Raw genomic sequence first — 25,030 nt, 5'->3', positions numbered from 1 at the left:
AGAGTTTCTTGTTTTTCAATGCAGCATAGTATTCCATTGTGTGATTATTCCACAGCTTCTCTATCCATTCATTTTTTGATGGGCACTTAGGTTGTTTCCAACTCCTTGCTATTGTGAACAAATCTGCAGTAAACATGGGTGTGCATATATCTGCTTGGATGTCAGTTATGGTCTCTTTGGGGTATATTCCCAGTAGTGAAATTGCTGGGTCAAATGGGATCTTTATTTGCAACTTTTTGAGAAAGCGCCACACTGCTTTCCACAATGGCTGCACCATTTTACACTCCCACCAACAGTGAATAAGAGTTCCAGTTTCTCCACAATCTCAACAGGATTTGTTGCTTGCTCTGCCTACCTTTTAAGAGCATATTTTTGTTTCCTTAGAAATAACTGAAACTGTTTTCATCTATTGTTATAATTTACTCACTATGACAACTAGAGTTGGATTCATTGAAAACTAACAGAAACCACAGAGAGACTAATTTAACACAAATGGAGTTTATGATGACCCAGCCCCAGGCCTTTCTTCTTACCACCTCTGTGATAGCTTACCCCACCTTCTGGCCATGATTGATGGCTGCCAAAAGTCCAAAGCTCCAACCAGATCAGAAACATCCACTGAAAGAGTACTGCTTTCTCAGTATTTCAGGCAGAGAGATTGCAGAGGGGAGTCCTGGTCAAGCTAGAGTTATGTCACTGAATGAATTAGTTGGGAGAATGGGGCACTATGTAATTGGAAAGGAAAAAGGACTGCTATAACAAGAAAAGGAGGGAATGTTATGGGAAACTTCAGATTGAACTTAATTTACAGTCAATGTTAGCAGGTGTGTGTTTTTCCTTTATAAGTCTCACTTTCCTTAAATTAAATGAGATTTATATGTAAAAGCATTTGTTGCTGACTCACAAGATTGAATTTGGAGTGGAATTTGGTTTTGTTTCTATCACAGTTGCAATTTAATTTACTACATATGACAAAATAATCATTCACTTTAAAATTATTTAAGTGTGAACTACATATTAGACTAAACATTCACTCTAGATTGGTACATTGATATTCAATTTCCTGGTTTTAATAAACGTGCAGTTGTTATTGCTATTGTTAGGTGCGGTGGAGTCAGCTGAGATGCATTGTGCCTTGTGTACAACACAGTTGTGCCAAATCCTGCACCATCCTCATAATCTTTGCTGGGATTAAGCCCATTTTGCATGGATTGTGTTAGTCTGTCTCATTGAGGGTCTTTCTCTTTTTGGCTGATGCTCCACTTTGCCAAGCGTGATGTCCTTTTCTAGGAACTAGCCCCTCCCAGTAACAGGCTCAAAATACGCAAGACAAAGCCTCAGCACCTGTAGTTCTGATTGCATATCTTCTTAGTGTGTTCTTACGGCAGTTCGTGGCATATGAAGATTCTTTGACAGTAACACAATTCAAAGGCTGCAATTCTTCAATTTTATTTATTAGCCAACTTTCATATGTATATGAAGCAACTGATATTTCTCAGGCTGAAAGAACTGATGGAAAAATTTAAGCCTTAAGTTGCTGTACTGGTTTTCTGTGAACAAAATGTTGAGTGATGCAGGAAGTATCAAAAGAAGGTAGAAGAAATACAGAGTTACAATGACTAAAAGAACAGATCAGCACTGAATCATTTCAAGAAGTAGCAAATGACCAAAACCCCGGTGGTACTCAAGGAAGAAGTCCAAACTGCACTGAAGGCATTCACAAAGGTTAGACCAAAGAATTGATGAAATACCAACTAAGATGTTTCCACAAAAGGCTACTGCCTACATGTACTTACTTTTCTATGCCAAGGAAATAGGCCTACCGACTGGAAGAGTTCTGTATTTGTTTCCGTTCTAGAAATAAGCGATCCAACAGACTTCGGAAATTGCCAAAAAATGTCATAAATATCACTCAAAAGTAAAATTTTTGTGAGGATTATTTAAAAAGAACTGGAAAAGTATATGAACAGTGAACTACCAGAAATTCAAACCAAATTCAGAAGTGGCTGTGGAACAAGAGATATCATTACTCATGTTGGATGAGTGCTGGCTGAGAGCAGAAAATACCAGAAAGGTGTTTACTTATTGGCTGTGCAAAGGTATTTGATTACATGGATTATAAGTAATGGATAATATTGAGAAGAATTTAAATTCCAGAACACTTAAGTGTGATTATGTAATACCTGTGTATAATTCAAGAAACAGTTGTTCAAACAGAACAAAAGGATGCTGTATGGTTTAAGATTAGGAAAGGTATACATCATGACTGTTATCTTTTCTCCAAATTTACTCCGTCAGTATGCAGAGCAAATAGTTTGAGAAGCTGGACTATGTGAAGAAGAATGTGGCTTTAGGATTAGATTGTCAGCAGGCTATCCAACCTTGCTTGCAGAAAATGAAGAAAATTTAAAGCGCTTACTGAAGAAATTCAATAAGAATTACATTTCAGCTTCAAGGAGGGGGGAAAAATCTTCAAAACCAGACCACTTATAATAGATAAAAATATTAAAGTAGTCAACAATTTCATTTTCCTTGGTTCCACAATTAAGCGGCAGCCAAGAAATAAAGAAAGATATTACTTAGACAGTAAACAAGGAAGACTCAGAAGGATCGATACCTTTGAATTGAGGTATTGGCATAGAATGTTGCATGTACCATGGACCAACAAAACCCCAAACAAATCCTGCTTGGAGGAAGTGCAGCCACAGTGTTCAAGGATGGTGAAACTTTATCTCACGTATTTTGAGTGTCTGCGTTCGTTATGCAGATGATACAACCCTCCTTGCTGAAACTGAGGAGGACCTCATGCACTTGCTGCAGAGGGTCAAGGACTGCAGCCTTCAGTATGGACTGACTTTCAATGTCAAGAAGACAAAGATTCTCACTACTGGACCAATTGGTAGCATCAGGATGGATGGCGAAGAGATTGAGATTGTTCACAGCTTCAGTTTGCTCGGCTCCATGGTCAACACTCTTGGCACCAGTAGCCAGGAAATCAAAAAACATATTGTGATGGGAAAGTCTGCTGTTAGGGACCTCTCTAAAGTACTCAAGAGCAATGGTGTGTCTCTGGAGACTAAGGTGCGTCTGATAGAGGCCATGGTCTTTGCAATCACTTATTGTACATCAGAGAGTTGGGCAATGACTAAGGAGGAAAGAAGGAGAATTGATGGCTTTGAACTGTGGTGCTGGAGAAGAGTATTGAATGTACCATGGACTACCAAGAAAACAAACAGATTCATCCTGGAGAGGGTCAAATCAAGCAGCTCCTTGGAGGCAAGGATTCTGGGGCTTCGTCTGACATACTTTGGGCATGTTGCAAGAAGGGACAGATCCTTTGAGAGGGACATCATGCTTGGGAGGGTGGAGGGTCTGTGCAAGAGGGGAAGACCCTCTATCAGGTGGATTGATTCAGTGACTGGGGTAATCGGGATGGGTGTGTCAGAGGCAGTGCCATTGGCACAGGATAGAGCAGGGTTTAGGGCTGTTGTACATAGGGTCACTATGAGTCGCCAACGACTCGACAGCACATAACAACAACAACAACATTTTGAGTGTGATGTTAGGAGGTGCCCCTACTTGGGAAAAATAGAGGATCAACAAGATTGACAAAGATTGGCTTGAGTGTGATGGCAATTTTAAGACTGTCACGTGATAAAGATTTTGATCTGTTAAGTTGCTCTGTGTTGTAATTGACTTGATGGGACCCAGCAACAGGAAGAACTGACTTGATACATAAATTTTAAAATTTTACTTTAAAACTATTTTTGTGTTTCTTTTTATCATAAGTTAACCATTATTTGCAAAAGTGCTCTCTTGTTCTTTTTTTCCCTAAGTGCTCTTTTCTGAGTCTTACTCGTCTCCAGTCCTAGACTTTTCTTAAGTCGTTTATAGAATTTAAAAATGCATTTCATACATTTTTTTTATTTTTGAGAAGATACACGGTAGAAGACACATCAGTTCCACAATTTTTACGTGTACCATTCAGTGATAGTATGTTCTTTCAGTTCTGCAGTCATCCACAGCTTCCTTTACTGAGTTCCTCCTCCATTGACAAATTCATAACTCCCTAAGTTGCATAGCCAATCTTAGGCTATTTTTTTTTTTAGATTTTAATCAAAGTTTATACAGAGCCCAAATTTCCATTCATTCATTGTTGCATGTTGACCCTAATCTTTATGAAAGGAGAATGTCAGCGTATTTCTCCTGAGAAGCAGTTGGAGGGTTCAAACCACCAATGGTTCAGTTAGCCAAGTACTTTAAGTAATGCACCCACAGACTCCTTTAATTGTATAAGTTGTGTTGGGTGTTTAGTACCAACGACCCATAGCTGGCACTCCAGCAGGTTTTCAGAGGCTGTTAATCTTATGGGTTGAGATTGCCTATCCTCCTGTGGAGCAGCTGGTGGATTTGCACTGTGTGCCTTCAGGATTGCAGTGCAGCTTTTTACCACTAGAACACCAGAGCCTTAAAATGTATAAAATATATATATATATATATATAGTATAATATAATGTACAAGTCAGATATTGTTTACTAGTTAAGATAAACTATTGTTCATTTTGAGAAGCCTCCAGAGAATTTTTTTTTATTTCAGCTTAAAGATTATCTTAGCAATTTAGGGAGCATTTTATGTATTTTTAATCTGTGCTTTACTGTGTGTAATCTTTTTTGTGTTTGTTCTTTGAGTAATTTATCTTTTATTTAATAATAAGAAATTATTGTCATTCTTTGGATTTTAGATTTTTAAAAAAATTTGAACCATCTATTTGTTTGTCTGATAAGGGAATGAATAAATTTTCCTGGTTATATTCTCTTCCTGACTCAACTCCCAAGCAAGTAATTATAAATAAATGAACTGACCTCTGGCCTTTTTCTTAAATAAAAAAAAAAAAAAGTGAAAAATGTGAAGAAAAATCCAAAAGTTAAATGGATAAATACAAATATTCAAAAATATAGGACTAAAATTTTAGAAAAATCAGGGTTAAGTATTTTAGAATTAGAAATACCAGAATCTAGCTACATAACATTTCTTTGGAAAATGTGTAACTTCCGAGATCTTCGTTTCTGACCCAAGAATTATTTGGTTAATGTCTTTGGTACTGGTTTCATTTATCACATGTTGTTATGTGTCATTAAGTTCCTTGTGACTCATAGCGACCCTGTAAATAAACAACAGTTTTGAACCCATTTTATCTTGAGCCAACGTCATTGTCTCTGACACACCTCCCCAGTCACTGAATCAGTCCATCTCATCAGGTGTCTTCCTTTTCTGTGCTGTCCCTCCACCTTCCTGAGTATGATCTCCTTCTCTAAGGGTTGGACCCTCCTGAGAACATGCTCAAAAGTATGTGAGACGGAACTTCAAAATTCTTGCCTTCAAGGAGCTGTCTGGTTTCACCCTCTCTAAGACAAACCTGTTTGTTCTCCTAGCAGTTGATGATATATTCAATACTTTTCTCCATCACCACAACTCAAAGGCACCAATTCTCCTTTCATCCCTAGTCTTTGTCCACCTTTTTGATGCATAGCAAGTAATTGCAAAGACCATAGCCCAGATCAAGTGCACCTTAGTCTCCAGACTGGTAGCATTGCTCTTTAGTACTCTAGAGAAGTCCTTGACAATTTTCCCAATGCAATTCGTCTTTTGATTTCCTAGCTGCTGGTGCCAAGAGTATTGATTGTGGAGCTAAACAAATTAAAGCTGTTAACAATCTCAGTCTCTTCACTGTCATGATGCTTCCAATTGGTCCAGTGGTGAGAATCTTTGTTTTCTTGATGTTGAGCTTCAATCCAAATGCCTCAAGTCTTTCTCAGTTTCAGCAAGGAAGGTTGTGTCATCTGCATAAAGAAGGTTGTTGATGAGTCTTCCTTCAATACTGATGCCACATTCCTCCTCATAGAACCTACCCTCCCTGATGATCTGTTTTGCATATGGTTTTAAAAGGTAGGGAGATTTGATGCATCCCTAGTTTATACCTTTCCTAATTTTGAACCATGAACTGTTTCCTTGCCCTGTTCTGACGACTGCCTCCTGATCCAAGTATAGGTTTCACATAAGCACAGTCAAGTGTTTTGGGATTCCTATTCTTCTCAGAGTTAAGCCACAATTTGTTGTGATCTATACAGTCAAATACTTTTGCATCTTGTACTCTCTGCTTTTAGCCAAGATCCATCTAACTTTGGCTAATATGATTACTGCCACAGCTTCTTCTAAACCCAGCCCGCACATCTGGCAGTTAGTTCTCTGTTGATGTCCTGTTTTAGTCTTTTCTTTTTTTTTTTTAATAATTTTCAGCAGGATCTGGCTTGCATGTGATAGTAATGATATTGTTCATTAATTTCTACATTCTGTTGGGTCACTTTTTTTTAAAGTGTAATTTCCATTTTCTTTTCAGACGAGTTTTTTCTTCAGCCTTTTAAGGAATCAAATCCTTACATAGGCTTTGGTGGTGGTCGTGGGGCAGCATCTGCAGGTCTAAATCTAGGTGGAGGTGTCCGGTCCTTTCGGGCTTCACGAGAACGGTTCCTCACGACCTTGCTGTGAATGGCACAACTCACACAGTAGTGCAGTTTCACATCGAGCTTTGGAAGCACATAGGCGTCGAAAACACTCGCTTCGGAAATGTCCCTGACAGCAGCTGCCTCTACTATATTTCGGATTACGAACTTCTTAATTGCCTTGTCTTTGGGCATGCACCGGGGGCAGTTCGTGCAGCGAACAGGCTGCACGTGGCCGCAGCCCTTTTTGGCACGACCGTTGTTTCTCCTTTTCTTCATCATGTTGGAAGCGAGGATCCGAGAGGACTTTTTATTTTTTATTTTTTTTTTTAATAATGGGAACAAATACAGATCTCTTCCAGTCAGTTTGCCAAGTGGTTGTCCTCCAAATTTCTTGGCATAACTTGGTGAGTGGGTCTAAGGCATCGACTCTTTGTTGAAATATGTCAATTGGTATGCTATCAGTTCCTGAGGCCATGTTTTTTTTACATCATTCCTGCAGAGTGGCTTGAATTTTCTCCTTCATCACCACAGGTGCTTGATATGTTTCATGAATTTCTTCTGTGTCCAACAATTCCTTCTGATACAGTGACTCTGTGTACTCCTTTGATCTTCTCTTAATGCTTCCTAGATCGTTTAATATTCTACCCTTAAGAATTGTAACTTGAGGGTTGAATTTGTTCTTCAGTTCCCTTACCTTAAGAAGTGCCAAGAGGATTTGTCCCTTTTGGTTTTCTGACTCCAGGTCTTTGTACATTTCAACGATTGTTAGGTGGATGCTGTATGCCAAATAATAGGCTAACATTTCATGAAGTAAAATTGCATAAGGGAATGATTGAAGGGTAAACCTAACAAAATGCATTCACAAAGTATATTCCATTTAATTTTAAGTTTCTGAAAGAGTATAGTAGTTATTGCAATAAAAGTAATCTTATAGAGAGCTCAGGTGGCCTAGTGGCAAGAAGCTGCACTGCAATCCCAAAGGTGTATGGTTTGAGTCTACCAGATGCGCCGCTGGAGAAGGAGGGTCAATCTCCTGTACCAGTCAGATCCGATTTGACAGTACACACACAAAAAGTTAATGAAAGTTTTAAAAGAAAGTAATACTACTGCATAGAAAAATTAGCCAGTGGTAAATATAAAATGGCAAGTATGAGGGAAAGTAGGTAATGCTAATGGGATGGTTAGATAAAGGAGAATGGTAGTTGTTCTGTACCGTCCATGCTCCTACCTGGCCCTCCAGTGAGTTTTCAGGGAATGCAAATCACACAGGAAGAGATAGCCTTTCTTGCCCATGTGGTGCCACTGGTAGATTTGAACTGCCTATCTTTTTGGGATTTAGCAGCTCAACTGTATACTCACTGAGGTGTAAAAGCTTATGATCGAGAGTCCACAAAATGATGTAGGAAAAAAACCCACTAGTGAATTAGAAAATGTCAAAGTAATGACTTTGTACAGTTATTCATGTGGTTGCTAAGCTGGTTAAAAAATGTCAAGAAATGCTTGTTTTGTGAAAGTATTGTAAGTGAAAATCTCTAGAAAGAATCACAGTCTAGTAAAACAATGTAACAGCTGTAAATAAAACTGTGCTTAGAAGAGAGGGAATGATTTTATTGGTGGGAATGAGTGAAATCACCGCAGGCGGCTCATTGTAAATTGTTTTAAAGCTGTTTTAGCTTTAAATAGTCATTTTATCTGACTTAAATTACTTATTTTAGTGTATTGCTGATGTTAGGTAAGAATCTCGAAGTCTTAGGAGTTACTTTTTTTTTAGGAGTGACTTTTTAAAACAATAATTTTCAAGTCAAACTTTGATTAGGCAGCTAATGTTCAAAATTACATCATTCTTGTACTGAAAAAGAACTTTTTTTAATTTGAGAAAGATTTTTTTACTTTCCTTGTACTTTTTTTCTTACTATGTGTCTAAAAAATGGCTAAAAAAGCCACCACCACACTATGTTATTTGTAGGCTTGCTGTATCATTTCTTCTCTCTTTTCACAGGTGATTTGTCTCCATGGTATCTCTTCTGTAATTTTCTTGTGTCCTTTTATGTTCTAGCTTGAATGAAAATGCAATATAAGTTGTAAACTTAGTTTTTTTTTTAAAAAATGAAGTTTTAACTTTTTTACTTACATTGTTTATGCGACCCTATTACAACAGCGCTAAACCCTGCTCTATCCTGTGTGAATATTATTGTCTCTGATACATCTATCCCCATTACCCCAGTCACTGAGTCAGTCTATCTCATCGAGGGTCTTCCTCTCCTGCTCTGTCCCTCCACCCTTCCAACCATGATGTCCCTCTCCAAGGACTGGTCCCTCCTTGCAATGTGTCCAGGGTATGTCAGACAGAGCTTCAGAATCCTTGCCTCCAAGGAGCAGCCTGGTTTCACCCTTTCCAGGACAAACCTGTTTGTTCTCCTAGCAGTTCGTGGTACATTCAATACTCTTCTCCAGCACCACAGCTCAAAATTTATCGAGGACTTAAAACTAAGTAACTGGCTTCTTTTTGCTTCCTGGAACCTGTAAAAATGAAAAATTATATAAGAAAAAAAATCATGTAAGACAAGTGTTTTAAACTTTGTTGTTAGGTACTATAGAGTTCATTTTCCCCAACATCATATTGTTTTTCAAGAATTGGCCCCTCCTGACAACTACTCAAAGAGGGTGCGATGAAGTCTCACCATCCTTACCTCTGAAGAACACTGTGCTTACCCTTCCTCTGAGATAGATTGGTTGGTTGTGACTATCCATGAGTTAGTCAGTATTCTTCTGCAATACCACAATTCAAAGCCATTGATTTTTCTTCTATCTTCTTGATTAATAAAGCAACTTTTACAAGCATATAAAGCAATGGAAAATGTAATGGCTTTGGTCAAGCCCGCTTGTCTTCAAACTGACATCAGTGTTCTTTAGCATTTTCCAGGGGTCCCTGACAGTAGATTTGTCCAGTGCAATATGTCCTTTCTCAGAGTTCTGGTGGCAAGAAACTGCGTTGCAATCCATTGGCACAGAGTTAAAATCCATCAGCTGCTCCGTGGGAGAAGGATGGGCGATTTCCTCCCGTGTAGCTAATTGCCTCTGAAAACCCACTGGAGGGTCAGCTATGGGTTGGTTCCAACTCTACAGTGCACAATAAGGATAAACAATATGTCCTTTGATTTTTTTTTGGCTGTTCTTACCATGAGCGTTAATTGTGGATCCAAGTAAAATTAAATCCTTGATTATCCATTTAGCTTTTTGCCCCTCTCCTGTAATAACTTTTCTAAGATTTATATAACATTTTAACAAAAAAATAAGATTGTAAAACTCTGATAGTAGAAGTCTGTCTTGACATTTCTGCTTAGCCATACTCTAGCAGATTTTTACTGTCCCTCTGAACTATCATCCAAACCAAACCCAAACCACTGCTATCCTCTCAATTCCAACTCACAGTGATCCTACATTAGATGTCTAAGACTTATTTGTAGAGGCCTCTAGTAGCTTAGTGGGCAAGGAGTTACACTGCCAACCCAGAGGTATGCTGTTCAGATCTCCTTCTGGAGTCTCAGCTTTAAGTCAATTCTGCTTTGAACGGTACACGATAGCACTAATATATCTTGTGGGTGGAGACTACCTTTCTCCCGTAGAAGCAGTTAGTGGGTACTAACTGATGAACAACACTTAATATACTGTGCCACCCGAGTGCCTTTGAACTATCATTAACACCGTGTAAAATGTCTGTTACAGCACTAGTCTCAAAGGTTATAATTTTTTGTGCCTATTTTCTGATAGATTTGAGAGTAAGGATATTTATACATGTCTCCAGTGCCAGTACTATGCTAACTTGTTGTAGGTGATCGATGCATGTTTGATACTGATCATTACATGTTAATTTAATAAAATAAATGTCTCAGTGTAACTTTTTTTAGGTAAATTTCATCTGATTTCCAAGTTAGGAAGAGTGGAAAAAAGTGTGGAAGCCCACTGTGGAGCAGTGCTTTCAGCGAGGTGGAATTATGAAGGAACAGCACTGGTCACAGGTGAGTGTTTGCAGAAATGCTAGTATAAATGTATTTGTCTTTGAGAAAATTTTCCTAAGAATATTTTCATTTAGCAGTGTCTGTCATTCACTCTCAAGTAGCAAATACATGGTATTTACTCTGGCCTAACTAGTATAAATGTTGTTGTTAGGAATATCATTAGTTTTCTCTGCAATTAATGAATATTCAAAGAAGACTTTGCTAGTTAAGTAGGGAGAAAACATTCCTCTTTAGTAGAAACTTACTTTCTTATATTTTCTGAACCCTTCCCTATTGCTAAAGATTTAAATCTTTATTGATTATATTGTTCTGTAGCATAATAAATTACATTTAGCAACCTAAAATAATAAACATGCATTAGTTCACAATTTTGTGAGTCAAATAGCTGTTTAGATAAGTTAGTGTCGATCATGATGTTAAGAGTCAAGATATTGGCTGGGCTGGCAGCCGTGAAGGACTAATGTTTGGGACTAGGGTCACCTTCCAGGGGGGCTCATTCACATGGCTATTGCTAAGAGACATGAGATTTTTTTATTAAATGGTGTTAGGAGATCTCAGTTACTTGCCATACAAGTCTCTGTATGAATTTTCTTACAACATGGCAGCTGGCTCTTCAGACAGAATGATGTAAGGGAGAAAAAGATGGGAGCCACCATAATATTTATTACTTACTCTCAGATGTCATATATCATCATTTCTACTGTATTTTCTTCACTGGTAGGTCACTAGGTACCTGGCCCTGCATTTAAGCTCCATTTTTTGAAAGAGGACTAACAGGGAACTTCTGGACATGATTTAAAATCATCACTGCTCACCCTTTGACTGTTCTCTTAGACCTTTTCTTAGTTAGTTGTTGCTTGAACACCTGCATCTCCAACTACTCCTTTGTTTTTAAGTATATGACTATTTACTTATTGCCCATTTAAAGAAAAAATGAAGCAGAAATAAAAATTTGTCCCTTAAGAGAACAGTTATATCCAGAGACAACTTTTTTGTTTTTTCCTCTTTTTTAAAAAGCCTATCTGTGTTGATTTGTTGTTTTTTTTTTTAAATAGTCTGCTATTTCATTCAGTCCCCTAACTCGCTGGGAATTATTTGCAACTCTTATTATACTGAAAATACTTTTGCTTGAATTCCAAGATAGAAATTGTGGTCAAAATAGAAGCATTATTTGACAAATATAATTGTTCTTTTTGACAGTTGTTGTTGTTGTTATGTGCCATCGAGTCGTTTCCGACTCATAGCGACCCTATGCACAACAGCTCTAAACCCTGCCCTATCCTGCGCCAACCGCACTGCCTCCGACACACCCATCCCAATTACCCCAGTCACCGAATCAATCCATCTCATAGAGGGTCTTCCCCTCCTGCGCTGTCCCTCCACCCTCCCAAGCATGATGTCCCTCTCCAAGGACCCGTCCCTCCTGGCAACATGTCCAAAGTATGTCAGACGAAGCCCCAGAATCCTTGCCTCCAAGGAGCAGCTTGGTTTAATCCTCTCCAAGATGGATCTGTTTGTTTTCCTGGCAGTCCATGGTACATTCAGTACCCTTCTCCAGCACCACAGCTCAAAAGCATCCACTCTCCTTCTGTCCTCCCTAGTCATTGTCCAACTCTCTGATGCATAACAAGCGATTGCAAATACCATGACCTGTATCAGGCGCACCTTAGTCAGTTATTTGACAATATTGAAGAAAAACGGTATTGAAGAATTTTTTTAATAGTCAGATAGATACATGCTTGATTTTATCCTGTAATCTACAGATTAATAATTCATGTTAATACATAAAATCCAGAGACCTTTTTGAAATGATATCCTGATACAGAAATAGTAACAAAGTTACAAAGGATAATGATCTGATGGAACCATGTGGTCTCCCTGGAGAGAGGAGGACTGAGGCAAGTTGTAGAAAAGAAGCTTTCTACAGTATAAAAAACAGTTTGGTTCCAGGCTGCCAATCCTGTCTTTACTGACTGAAGGCTTTACCAAAACGCTCCTTCTGGCCTCTTTTAGAAAAACCAGTTTTAATTGTGGAAGTTAGGCTAGTCTGATGAAAATTATGGTTGAATCTTAAGTATGGAATAATATAGATATTATTGATATTTATATCCAAATTTAATGTTGAAATTTAAGATACATACTTTATTTCTCTTTATAGTTGGAGAAGATGGACAAATAAAAATCTGGTCAAAGACTGGGATGCTGAGATCAACCTTAGCTCAACAAGGTATGTCTTACAATAAATTTTCTTTTTACTGTTGTTACTAACATTATCATGTCGGTGCTGTTTAGTTGCCTCTGACTCATAGTGACTCTGTGAACAATGGATATGCTCTTTCCTGTGCCAACCTCATCATTTCTAATGTACTTGAGCCCATTGTCAGTCACTGTGCTGTCCATTGTGTTGAGGGTCTTCCTCTGTTTTGCTGACCCCTCACCTTTCCCAGCATGATTTCCTTTTCAAGGACTGGGCCCTCCTAACAACATCCCCAAAATATGTGAGACAGAGTTTCACCATCCTTGCCTCCAGTAAACTCCCTTACACTGGCTGTACTTTCTCCAATACATTAATACAATATAAAAATGTATTAATAGCTTTCTTTAAAAACAGTCTAATATAGTTCTGGAGGCTGAATTTAATAGGTTTCAAAACAGGAAACCTATTATTTCTTTTTACACTTTTCCTTCTTATTTTCCATGTTGGCATTGGATAAGCTATAGTATTCCAAGAATTATTAGAAATACAGCCTTTAAAAAAAAATTCCTTATTCAGTAGAAGGCAATTATAGGCAAAATAAGTCTGAAGTTTTCAAACTCAAATAGGGTTGTGTTTTATTCATGTAAATAAAAATGTGAGAAAATGTCATAACAGCATCATTTCTTTTAAATTATGTTTTGTGTTTGGTTCCTGTACTAATAGAAGGCAACAGATATACTGATGATTCAAATATTGCTAAATAAAAAACTATTTAAGAGCATCTTAGTTTTCCATGTTAGTGGAAAGAAGTAGTCTGCTGGCTGGAAAGCACTCAGTTAAAATCCACTGGGTGCAATTTACTGCCTCTGAAAACTGCTGCAGGGTCAGCAGCGGCTTGATTCTGACTTGACAGTATACAACAACAATTAAGATTTGGACTAACTGTGCTTTATTTTTTTTTCTGGGAAGCAGTTTTAATATGGATCTTAGTATATACTGGTTGGTTTTTGTGAACAGATTACCAAAAAACTTAGAGACTATTCTTTAGAATTATAAATTTCATTAAAGTTCTGTCATGAAACTTTTCTGATAACTGGGCTGTCTAAAATCTTCGTTCCTTTATATTTTTTCTTTTAAGATAATGTTAAGATAACTTACATTTCTCTTAGCATATTCACCAAATGTTAGCCAAGATAACCAGCAATATTGTGGTGGTGTTATGTGCTGTTGGGTTGCCTGGGTCTTAGAGTGGCCCTCTGTTCAGTAGCAGTGAATCCTGTCCTATCCTGAGCCATTCTCACTGTCTCTGTCTGACACACTTACCCTTATTACTCCAGTTACTTCGTCAGTCCATCACATCCAGCAATATTAGATCATGATTATTTCCCAAGGTCCTATCATTCCTATGGGTAATTTCAGAGCAAAAATTAACCATAAGTAGCAAATTTAGAGTTGATAAAATTATTTGTGGATAAATTTCACTTAGGAAAAATGAATTCTAAGTTTATTTTTACCTTATTTTTGTTAAGTGCTGTTGAGTCGAGTATGACTCAGAGCAACTCTATGAACAGCAGATCTGAACCCTGTCCTGTCTCGTGCCATCTTCACACTTCCTGACACACCAGAGCCTATTGCTGCATCTTCCTCTCCTTTGCTGCCCTTCCACCCTTCCAATCATGTCCCTCTTCAAGGAATAGCCCCCTTCGCAAGATGCCCGAAGTATGTGAGGCAAAGCCTCATCATCCTTGTCTCCAAAGAGCACTCTGACTGCATTTTATTCAAGACATATTGATTTGTTCTTTTGGCCATCCATAGGATAGTCATTGCTTTTCTCCAACACCACAGCTCAAAGACATCAATTATTCTTCTGTCATCTCTGTTCATTGTCTAACTCTCAGAGCATAGCAAATGACCAGTATAACTGGCCTGAATCAGACACACCTTAGTCCTCAAACTGACATCATTACTCAGTATTAATACTATGTAAATTAAGAAATTAATTTAGATAAATATATTTATTAATACATTTACTTTATTAATAAAAATAAAATAGGAAGCTCTGGTTGCTTAGTGGTAAAGAATCACACTAGCAGTGCAGTGATATGTGGTTAAAATCCACCATCTACTCTGTAGGAGAAAGATAGGCAGTCAATTCTCATGTGATATACTGCCTCTGAAAATCCACTGGAGGGTCAGGTAAGGGTTGGTTCCAACTCTACAAGTACACAACTTCAACAACAATAAAATGTGTCTTTAAAATTACTTTTACTTTAATTTTGTAGTGAAAGATGACTTTTGACTTTATAGATTTTCATGTTTGCCTAATTATTTGGCATTCAAATTGTTGTTTCTTACCCATGAACAATTGATGGAATTCCTCCAGAGCTTTCTGTCCCCATGAAAACACTGCAGGAACGTTCAGTCATAGGATTTGGATCTGTGTTTCAGCTCTTTGTGCCCTGACATTTATATTCTCTTTCTTATCCTTCCACCAAGTTTATGGCTTACAGAAGGCAGAGATTTTCAGATAAATTCTCAAGGCATATCCTACTTACGAAAGACACCAGTGTGCTTTCCATGGTGCTTCCGGGGCTCCTCTGCTTCTGCTCAAACTCAATGCAATGGAGTCGCTTCTGATCATAGTAAACCTTACATGTAAATTTTCACTTGCATTATGAACTCTCTTAGAGTTAGCGTCATATTTTTTGTTGTTAGGTGCTATCAAGCTAGCTATTCTTAGTGAACCTATGAATAATAGAACGGAACCTTTTCTGTATTGCACCATCATACCAATCTCTGCCATTTTCAAGTTCATTGCTACTGTCATTGTCAGTCCATATCATTGAGCTCTTTTTCACTGATTTTCTCAACACGATATCTTTATCTAAAGACTAATACTTAAAAATCATCCTCATTTTTATCTTTCTGATGAAATATTATTATGTCAATTCATCCTATTTGCAATTCTCTAGTAAGCCAGCTGGGAGTGTATTTATTAATGTAGAAAGATTTCTGCCTTCTTGGAGCATTATACTATCTACACCATAGTACTTTAAGTTATGCTATTTATGGACATTTAGATCATTTCCAATCTTGCTATTACAAACAGGACTGCATGGAATAATTTTATTTGGTACAAGTAGAATTACTGAATCATAGGCCATGTGTATGATTTTGTTAAATACATTGCCATATCACCCTAAAGTGTCCTATAAGGACAATCTATACATCTACTCGGGAGTTCTGGTGGTGTAGTCTGTTGGGAGTTTTGCGGCTAACCCAAACGTGGCACCACTCTGGCAGTTCAAATCCATCATTGGCTCCATGCGAGATAGATGGACAATCTCCCATATGATTTACAGCCTCCAAAAACCCACTTGAGGTTTGGCTAAGAGTTGATTGATCTAGTTTGACTGCAGTATGAGTGTTATTCCTACTAGTAATATACATCAAACTTGTTTCTCTTCTCTTAGAAAGAGAAATTAGAATCTTTCCTTATCTGATAAGTGAAAAAAATAGTATCTCAATATAATTTCATTTTGTATTTTTAAAAAAGCTTATTAAAAGTATAATTTACAAACCATAAATTCACACATTATAAGGTTACAACACAATAACTATTATAAGGTAAAAATATAGCAACATAAATACATAGTTCAGTGTTTTTGGTAAATGTTGTCAAACTTTCAACGTAATCTAGTTTAGAACATTTTCATCACCCAGAAATTTCCCAAGTGTCTCTTTATAATCAATCCCTACTCTCCACCCAAGTCACAATTAAGCAACCCTTAATTTGTTTTCCATTTCAGTATTGGGTTTTCTGTATATTGCATGCACATAGAATCAAGTAATATGTTACTGGTTTTGAAAAATAGTACTTTATTGGATTTTTGGTGAAAATTTACCTTGCAGATTAAGTACTAATTTGACAATATCTACACAAACCCTGGTGGCCTGATGGTAAGAAGCTACACTGCAATCCCAAAGGTATGGGGTTTGAGGCCACCATCTGCTCCACAGGAGAAGGATGGGCAGTCGCCTTCTCAGCACTTAACTGTCTCTGAAAGCCTGCCAGAGGGTCAGCTGTGGGTCAGTTCCAGCTCTGTGGTACACAGCAACAACAACAACACAAATTATTTAGTGAAATGTCAGTTACATTTCCACAGTAAATCAGCCTTCTCTTTGTGTCTTGGTTTTTTGCTTCTAGGACCTTAGCATTTTTGCTTTAGAGCAATGGCTGACCTTTTGATCATCTATAGTTGTGTGCCCTAGAGTTGGAACTGACTCATAGCTGCCCCTCCAGCAGATTTCCTTCCACAGAGCAGCTGGTAGATTTGAGCTGTATGCCTTTGGGATTGCAGTACAGCTTCCTAGCACTATTTTGTTGTTAGATGCTATCAAGATGAGTACCTCTTATACTTACTGTGCTGTAAACAATAGATCTGAAGTCTGTCCCATCCTGCACCGTCCTCATCATTTCTGACATAAGTGAGCCTGTTACTGCAGTCACTGTGTCAGTCCATCTCATTGAGGGTCTTTCTCTCCTTTGCCTTTCCCCCACCTTGCCAAGCATGATATCCCTCTTTAAGGAATAGCCCCACCTAACAACATGACTGTTGTGTGAATGGAGCAGGGGATCGATCACGGCATGGTTTGGAATTGGGAAGGGAGTGTGTCAGAGTTGTATTTTCTGCCATAGCTATTCAATCTGTATGCTGAGCAAATTATACAAGAAGCTAGACTCTATGAGGAGGAGTGTGGCGTCAGGATTTGAGGGAGACTCATTAATCTATGCTTGCTGAAAGTGAAGATAGCTTGAAGTACTTGTTGCAGAAGATCAAGGAATGCAGTCTTCAGTATGGATTGCGTCTCAATGTCAAGAAAACGAAGATTCTTACCACTGGCAGTGTCATGATATATTGAAACTGTCAACAGCTTCTTCTCGTTTGGATCCACATTTAACATCCTTGGTTCAGCAGTCAGGAAATAAGGAGACACATTGCACTGGGAAAATCTGCAGTTAGGAACCTTTCCAAATTATTGAGGAGTAGTGATGTCAATTTGAGGACTAAGGTGCGTTCGATTCAGGCCACAGACTTCCTGATTTCTAGCTGTGCATATGAGACTGGACAGTGAATAAAGATGACAGAGAAAGAATTTATACCTTTGAGCTGTGGGATTAGAGAAGAGTACTGAACATCCCATGGACAGCCAAAAGAGTGAACAGATATTTTCTGGAGATGGTGTATCCAGAGTGCTCTTTGGAGGCAAGAATGGTGAGGCGTGGCCTCACATACTTTGGACATGTTGCTAGGAGGTGCTATTCCTTGGAGAAGGACATGAGAAGGGTGGAGGGTCAGCAAAGGAGAGGAAGACCCTCAACCAGGTATATTGATTGACCAGTGACTCTTGCAATGGGCTCTTGTATGTCAGGAAGTGTGAGGATGGCACAGAGTAGAACAGGGTTCAGATCTTTTGTTCATAGGGTTGCTATGAGTTATGCTGTACTCAACAGGACCTCACAACAACAACAACATGCTCACAGTGTGTGAGATGAAGTTATGTCATCCTTGCCTTCAAGGAGCACACCACAGTTCAAAGCCATCAGTTCTGTAATCCTTATTCTTTGTCGAGCTCTCAGCAGCATAGCAAGTGACCTAAAAAAGACCATGACCTGAATCAGGCACACCCTAGTCCTCAAACTAACATCATTGCTGTTCAATAATTTGGTAAGGTCCCTCACTGCAGACTTTCCCAGTGCAGTACATCTCCTGAACTCTTGACTGCTGATACCAAGTGCAATTTGTGGACCCGTGTAAGAGGAAGTCTTCCTTGGTTCAGTCTTTTCTCCAGCTGTCATGATGTGTTGCTTATTGGTCCAGTGGTAAGAATTTTTGTTTTCTTGATGTTGAGATATAATCCATATTAAAGGCTTCAGTCTTTGATTCTCTGTTGCAAGAACTTCAAGTTCTCCTTACTTTCATCAAGCAAGGTTGTGTCATCTGCATAATGGACATTATCAGTGGATATTCCTCCAATCGTGATGCCACCTTTTTCTTCATAGAGTGGATAGGTATGAAGACAGTATTCAGTCCTGTCGCACACCTTTAAATTATGGAATACTCCTTTGCTCTGATTTCACAGTAACCTAAATATAGGTTTCACATGAACATAATTAAGTGTTCTAGGATTCCCGTTATTCTCAATGTTACCCATTATTTATTTATTTAATTTTTTTTTAATTTTAATGAAAGTCTATAGAAAACATGGATTTCCATTCATTCATTGCTGCACATTTTCCTCCCTGCCCACCACTCCTCACCCATCATTTATTATGATCCACACAGTCACATGCCTTTTGTAGTCAATAAACCACAAATAAATATTCTTCTGGTGTCCTCTGCTTTCAGACAGGATCTATTTGAGAGCAACACTGAGAACACTAGTGCCACGGCCTCTTCTAAATCCACCTTGAACTTCTCGCAGTTCTCTGTCAATGTACTGTTCTATCCGTTTTTCGATGATCTTGAGATATTCTTCACTTGTATATTAATGATATATTAGATAACATCCATAATCTGTTGCATCACCTTTCTTGGGAGTGGAAACAAATGTGAATCTCTTCCAGTTTATCAGCCAGATAGCTGTCCTCCCTATTTCCTCGTGAGCATGTCCAGGGCTGCATTTGTTACTTCAAATGTGCCATTTGGTATCCCATCTATTCCTGGGGCCTTATTTTTTGCCATTGCCTTCAGTGCAGATAGAAGTCTTTCCTTCATTACTGTTGACTCTTGATAATGTGGTTCTTCCTGAAATATTTCAGTGTCAGCTAGTTCCTTTTTGGTACAGTGATTCTGTATATTCCCTTCATCTTCTTTTTATACTTCCTGGATCATTCAAGATTTGCCCATGCTACTGTTGTTGTGTGCCATCGAGTTGGAGCTTACTCTCCAGCGGATTTTTAGAATCAGTTAATTGCAGGGAGGAGTTTGCCCATCCTGCTGTCTTGGAGCAGATGGTGGATTTGAACCACTTGCCTCTGAGATTGCAAAGCAGCTTCTCACCACTAGGATACCTGGGATCTTGCCAGGCTTGAGACTCCTGCCCTTTAGGAAGTCTTTAGTCAAAGCACTGCCCACTTGGTGCCCTATCTTGCTTCAGATTAACCACTTGAGTGGTCTTAAGCAATTCTAATGGTTCCTGCTTAGTACATCCAATTAATGTTTTCCTCAGGTGAGATTTATATACTCTCAGTTTTACAATAACTGGAAGAGGAAGTGTTCCCCAATTGGACGTAAAATCCACATTTTGATCAACTAGCTGAGCTTAGACACTCTAATGGCTTAGTATTAAGAAGCTGTACTGCAATTAGAAAACTACATTTTGTAAACCCAGTAGCTACTTTGCAGAAGAAACATGGGCTCTCTCCTCCTGAGAGATTGTCTCCAAAAACCTGCTGGAGGGTTGACTGTATTTGGAGGAGCCAGTGTTTGGAAAGACATCATGCTGGGAAAGATAGAGGGTCAGAAAGAGAGGAAGACCCTCAACAAAATGCTTTGACACAGTGACTAACAGTGGGCTTGAGCATATCAGAGATTGTGAAGGTGGCTATAAATACAGCAAGATTCAGATCTGCTGTTCCTAGGGTGGCTGTGAGCCATAGTGGACTCAAAAGGGCACAACAGTGAGATTCATTCTATGTGTGTACCTGTTTACCAGTTGATGAACATTTTTATGTCTCCATCTTGTGGTTATTGTGAATACTACGGCAGTGAACACTGATGGACTTGTTTGTCCGCAGTGTTCTTGGACCCACTTGGAAGTGCACTTCTGGCTTATATAGATACTTTATGTTTAACTTTTTTAAGAGTCAGCACATTTTTTCCCAAAGGAACTATACAATTTTACATTCCCAACAGCAATGACTGTTTCAGTTGTCCAAGCCCTCATCAATGTGTGTTTTCCATTTTGGGGTATTTTGAAAAATCTTAGCCATTAGTGAGAGTGGAGTGATATTATGTGGTTTTAATCTCCCTAATGGCTTTTGAAAAATAAGTCCCTGAAATATCACTTCCCTTCAGTAGAATGGATAAGATTTTTTTTTTAAGTTTTTCTTTACAGGGCTAATGAGGAACCCTAGTGGCATGATGCGTAACATGTCAGGCTCCTAATGAGAAGGCTTGGTAATTCCAGTCTACCAGTTGCTGTCTGCAAGAACAATACACATTTTTCTCCCATAAGGATTTAAGTCTCAGAAATCAACAGAAGGTTGCCATGAGTTGGAATCAACTCAATGGCAATGGAGTTTTTGTTAATTTGTTTAATGATAAGGAGGATTCTTTCATGGCACGGTGTTTACAGCATCTGACTGCTAATTGAAAGGCTGGCTGTTTCTGTCCATAAGCTAGTTTGCTTGGGCAGTTGCACTCTCTCCATAGATTTGCTGTGCTCTTGGGTCATTGTGAGTAAAAACCTGATGCCATTGATTTAATGATTAGTGAAAGGAGTCCTGGTTGCCCAGTGGGCTAAATGTCAGACAGTTAACAAAGGATTAGTGGCTCATCCTCCTGCCCCTCTGAGGGAGAAAGTTGAGTCAGGCAGCCTACTCCTATAAATGCTTATAACCTGGGGATGCCCATGGGGAAGGTCTGCCCTGTCCTGTAGTCACTATGAATTAGACCAGGTCAAACAGCTAATGATGTTGAGGAGAGAAGCTTTGAAAGTCTGAGCAGTTTAAGAGGATTTAAATTAAAATTCTCTGTGGAATAGTCTGTAGGTGAGCACCACCTCTCTGGAGGTTCAAATCCAGCAGCAGCCTGAGGGTGGAAGGTGAGCGTGAAAACCTCCTAGAGGCTCAGCTGCTTCTAGCTCAAAGCAGGGAGTTGAGTGTTTGAGTGTTATACATATTTTACTTCTCTAAAGTTCATTCAGAATGACTGGAAAAGATGTTTTTAAAATCAGGTTTATTGACATATTTTACACACAGTAAATTTCACCTTAAGTATAAAATTCTGTGAATTTTCATTTTAATAAACATTCATGGTCCAAGTATACGGCATTAATTTTCAGTGATAAATTCTACATAGAAAATTTATTTTAGATTAGTTAGAAAACAGATTCAGAGAATTACTTCTGTGTGAGTCCATAATATTATAGTAAAAGGAAATATGAAGCATCATTCATATTGATGATCTAAGATGTGGACTTAATGTAAACTGTGAGGAATGGTGTGAGGAACTGAGTGAAAAACATGGAACCTGCTTGTGGTAAATTTAATGAAAGAGGTGTACACTGGCAATATAAATAACTGTAATTCAGAGCATAACATACTCCTTGCTATAGATACTTCGGGAGGACAGGATAGTAAAGGTTAATGTTTTGGGGGAGAAGGGGGGGTATTGGAAATACTCTCTGGAAATTACCGCAACATCACTTGACAGGGTTTTGAAGGATGAACAGATTTAGGAAAATGTCTTGTTGGCTTTGAAATTTAACTGTGGGAAAGTTATCAGGATCAGAGGGAGAGAGGAAGATGAGAATGAGGCTTGGAAGGCAGATGAGGAACACATACCTTTGGCCGTAGAGGGATACTACTGCATCAGGAACCAGCAGTGGGATGGTCCTGAATGAAGTGGTTTGAAGTGGTTTGGAGCTTACTGTATTAAGGGTATACTTGTACCTATTGCCAACAATTCTTCCTCACTGCGACCCTATAGGACAGTGTAGAACTGTCCCCAAAGGTATCTGAGGCTGCAGTGTTTCTAAAAACTCACTGCTCTGTATTTGACGTGGGGCAACTATTGGATTTGATTAACAGCTGGTCCATTTAAACAGTGCTCCCTGAGGGCAGCTAATTAAGAGAAGCAAATCAAAAGCACAATGAAGTACCATCTCATTCCAGTAACAGTGGCAAAGTTTAACAGGTCAGCAAGTAATAAATATTGGCGAGGATGTGGCGTGAAAAGAACTCTTATACATTTTTGGCAGGATTGTAAAACGGTACAACCATTCTGGAAGGCAGTTTGGTGCTTCCTCAAAAAGCTGAACATAGAAATTCCATATACCCTGAGAAAAAGAGAACTGGGGCACAAACAGAGTTGTACACCAGTCTTCATCGCAGCGTTATTCACCATTGCAAGAACATGGAAATAGCCCAAATGTTCAACCACAAACGAATGGATTGAGAAATTATGGTACATTCAGACAATGGAATACTATACAGCACACAGGAGCAATGATTTGTAAATTATTACCTAATTCGGGGTGAGGGGGGCTGGAGAGCATTATGCTGAGTGAACTAACTCAGTTCCACAAGGATAAATATTGTATGAAACCGTTATTGTAGAATGAGTATAAGGATCCAAAAGGGGTGGGAGAGGTTGGAAGCATAGGGATGAGGATGTGCAGGGAGCGGGAGGGGATTAATCATGGGGTTGTACAATTTGATGGGGGCAGGGGTGAGGGAAATTGAAAGAATCTGTTCTTGAAAACAACATATTCAAATTATGTAAACTAGTACAGAATTTAAAAAAAAAGACTTCAGGGCTGTGTTTTAGTAAGATTATCATAAAAGTAATGTTGCTGTGTACTGTCAAATTGGACCCAACTCATAGCAATCCCTCCAGTGGGTTTTCAGAGGCAGTAAATTGCATGGTAGGAGATTGCCCATCCTTTTTCATTTGGTGGATTTGAACCGTGTGCCTTTGGAATTGGAATGCAGCTTCTTACCACTAGGCCACAAAAGCTCCCTATAAAAGTGATATTTGGGAGAGAATAGTCTAAAAGTATTATATTTTAGGGCATTATATCGTAGGAGTATGCAATGAGGGTTGCAGAGTGGATTATATTTGGGGGTAGGTGCGGGGGGGATTGTGTACCAATGAGGGAGTTTTTCTTTTGCTTTTCAAGGAGAGGAGCAAACGGGGGGGTGGGGGGGAGGGGTTTGTGCAGGGGGGAGGGGTGCAACAATGAATGAATGGAATTCCAAAATCTCTGTAGATGTTCATTGAAATGAAAAATAAACAAACTAAATTTTAAAAAAAGGGAAAAAAGTGATATTTATGATAAATTAGGAGCAATTATGGTTAAATGAAGTAAGCTGTCAAAGAGGTTAATGAAATGTTCTATGTAAGTGCTAATTATAGCTTTATGATTTTTTTATGCCTTTAAAAGCGGTGGTAAGAATTGTATTTAGTAAAAATGAACATTTCCCCATAGCTGATAGGGATGGACACCCTGTAAAGGGTTGTTCATATCGACCGTGGGTACAGTATATTGAAACATTGTCCTGTGCTGTGCCATCTCCACAATCTCTGTTCTAAGGCTGTCATTGTTTCAGTCCATCTTGTTGAGGGCTAAAAGGAGGAATAGGTTATGACTGATAATTTTGAACCTGAAGAGTCTGAAAGTCTAACAGTGAGATATCTTTGGGTCAAGAGAAACTATATTAGAGTTCAGAGGTTAAAGCTGGAATATTAACTTGGCAATTTGTTTTAAGCTAAAAGATGAATGGTGAAGCTAAGTGAATTTGAGATCCCCAAGAAGTGGCTGATAGAAATTAAAGAAACAAATGTCATCATTTAAATTCATTCTCTGTCCTGACCAAGTGACCAAAAAGGTGCATTTTTGGAATAAATTTTACTTGATTGCCTATTGTTAAGTGTATGCCTCCTGGAAATAGTATGAAGGGAAATAATTCTTGGTTTTGAACTCCTCATGATTTGTTGTTCACTGCTGCTCCCCTCTACAATTAACTAATTATGTATAACACAAATAAATGATTGTGTATTGCACGATGAAGTGATTTCTTGTCGCAGTGACGGAGATGTGGAGCTACTTGAGTATTAGACACTGTACTGCCCGCCATGTTTCTATTCTTTCAAGACTGATGTTTCATCATAACAGTTTGTTTCATAACATAACAAAAAATAAGGAGATACCTTTATAGTTTCAATGTGGAAAACATGTCAAAAAACCCCCCAATATTTGACCATGTACTTCCTTAAAACAATCGAAATACACTTTTTTGTCTTTGCTGTGGTTTAAAATGCTTTCATCAGGTTGAAAGAATTTAGATAATTTGTTTCACAGAGAGATAAAGGTCTGACATTTAACTCAACCCCAGGTGCATGTGGTTTCTTAAAAGAATGTCAAAATAGTCACATGATCCTGACGTGCAGTCAGAAAAATAAGATATTTGTGTTTCTTAGCTGAAATTGAACATAAATAAAAATTCCCAATGTAAAATGAAACTATTTGATAATTGAATAACTATTTTTAGTAAGTAATTACTCAGTTTGGGGTTTTGTTT

At 38.4% G+C, this 25,030-nt stretch overlaps 1 protein-coding gene across 1 annotated transcript in view; it reads left to right on the top strand.

The window, feature by feature from the left end:
- The window catches only part of IFT80 (intraflagellar transport 80 homolog (Chlamydomonas)), a 202,906-nt gene that overhangs the window by 8,218 nt on the left and 169,658 nt on the right, over positions 1-25,030 (top strand). Inside the window, exons 3-4 of the mRNA XM_006901333.1 lie at positions 10,413-10,523; positions 12,682-12,750. Coding sequence (XP_006901395.1) covers positions 10,413-10,523; positions 12,682-12,750 — 180 coding nt within the window. The remainder of the gene's footprint in view (positions 1-10,412; positions 10,524-12,681; positions 12,751-25,030) is intronic.

Source organism: Elephantulus edwardii, unplaced genomic scaffold (assembly GCF_000299155.1).
Source record: "Elephantulus edwardii isolate Elephantulus edwardi_28Jun2011 unplaced genomic scaffold, EleEdw1.0 scaffold00320, whole genome shotgun sequence".
Classification (NCBI taxonomy): Eukaryota; Metazoa; Chordata; class Mammalia; order Macroscelidea; family Macroscelididae; genus Elephantulus; species Elephantulus edwardii.
The sequence above is the reverse complement of the archived record's forward strand: the minus strand, read 5'-3'. Positions and strand labels throughout refer to the sequence as shown.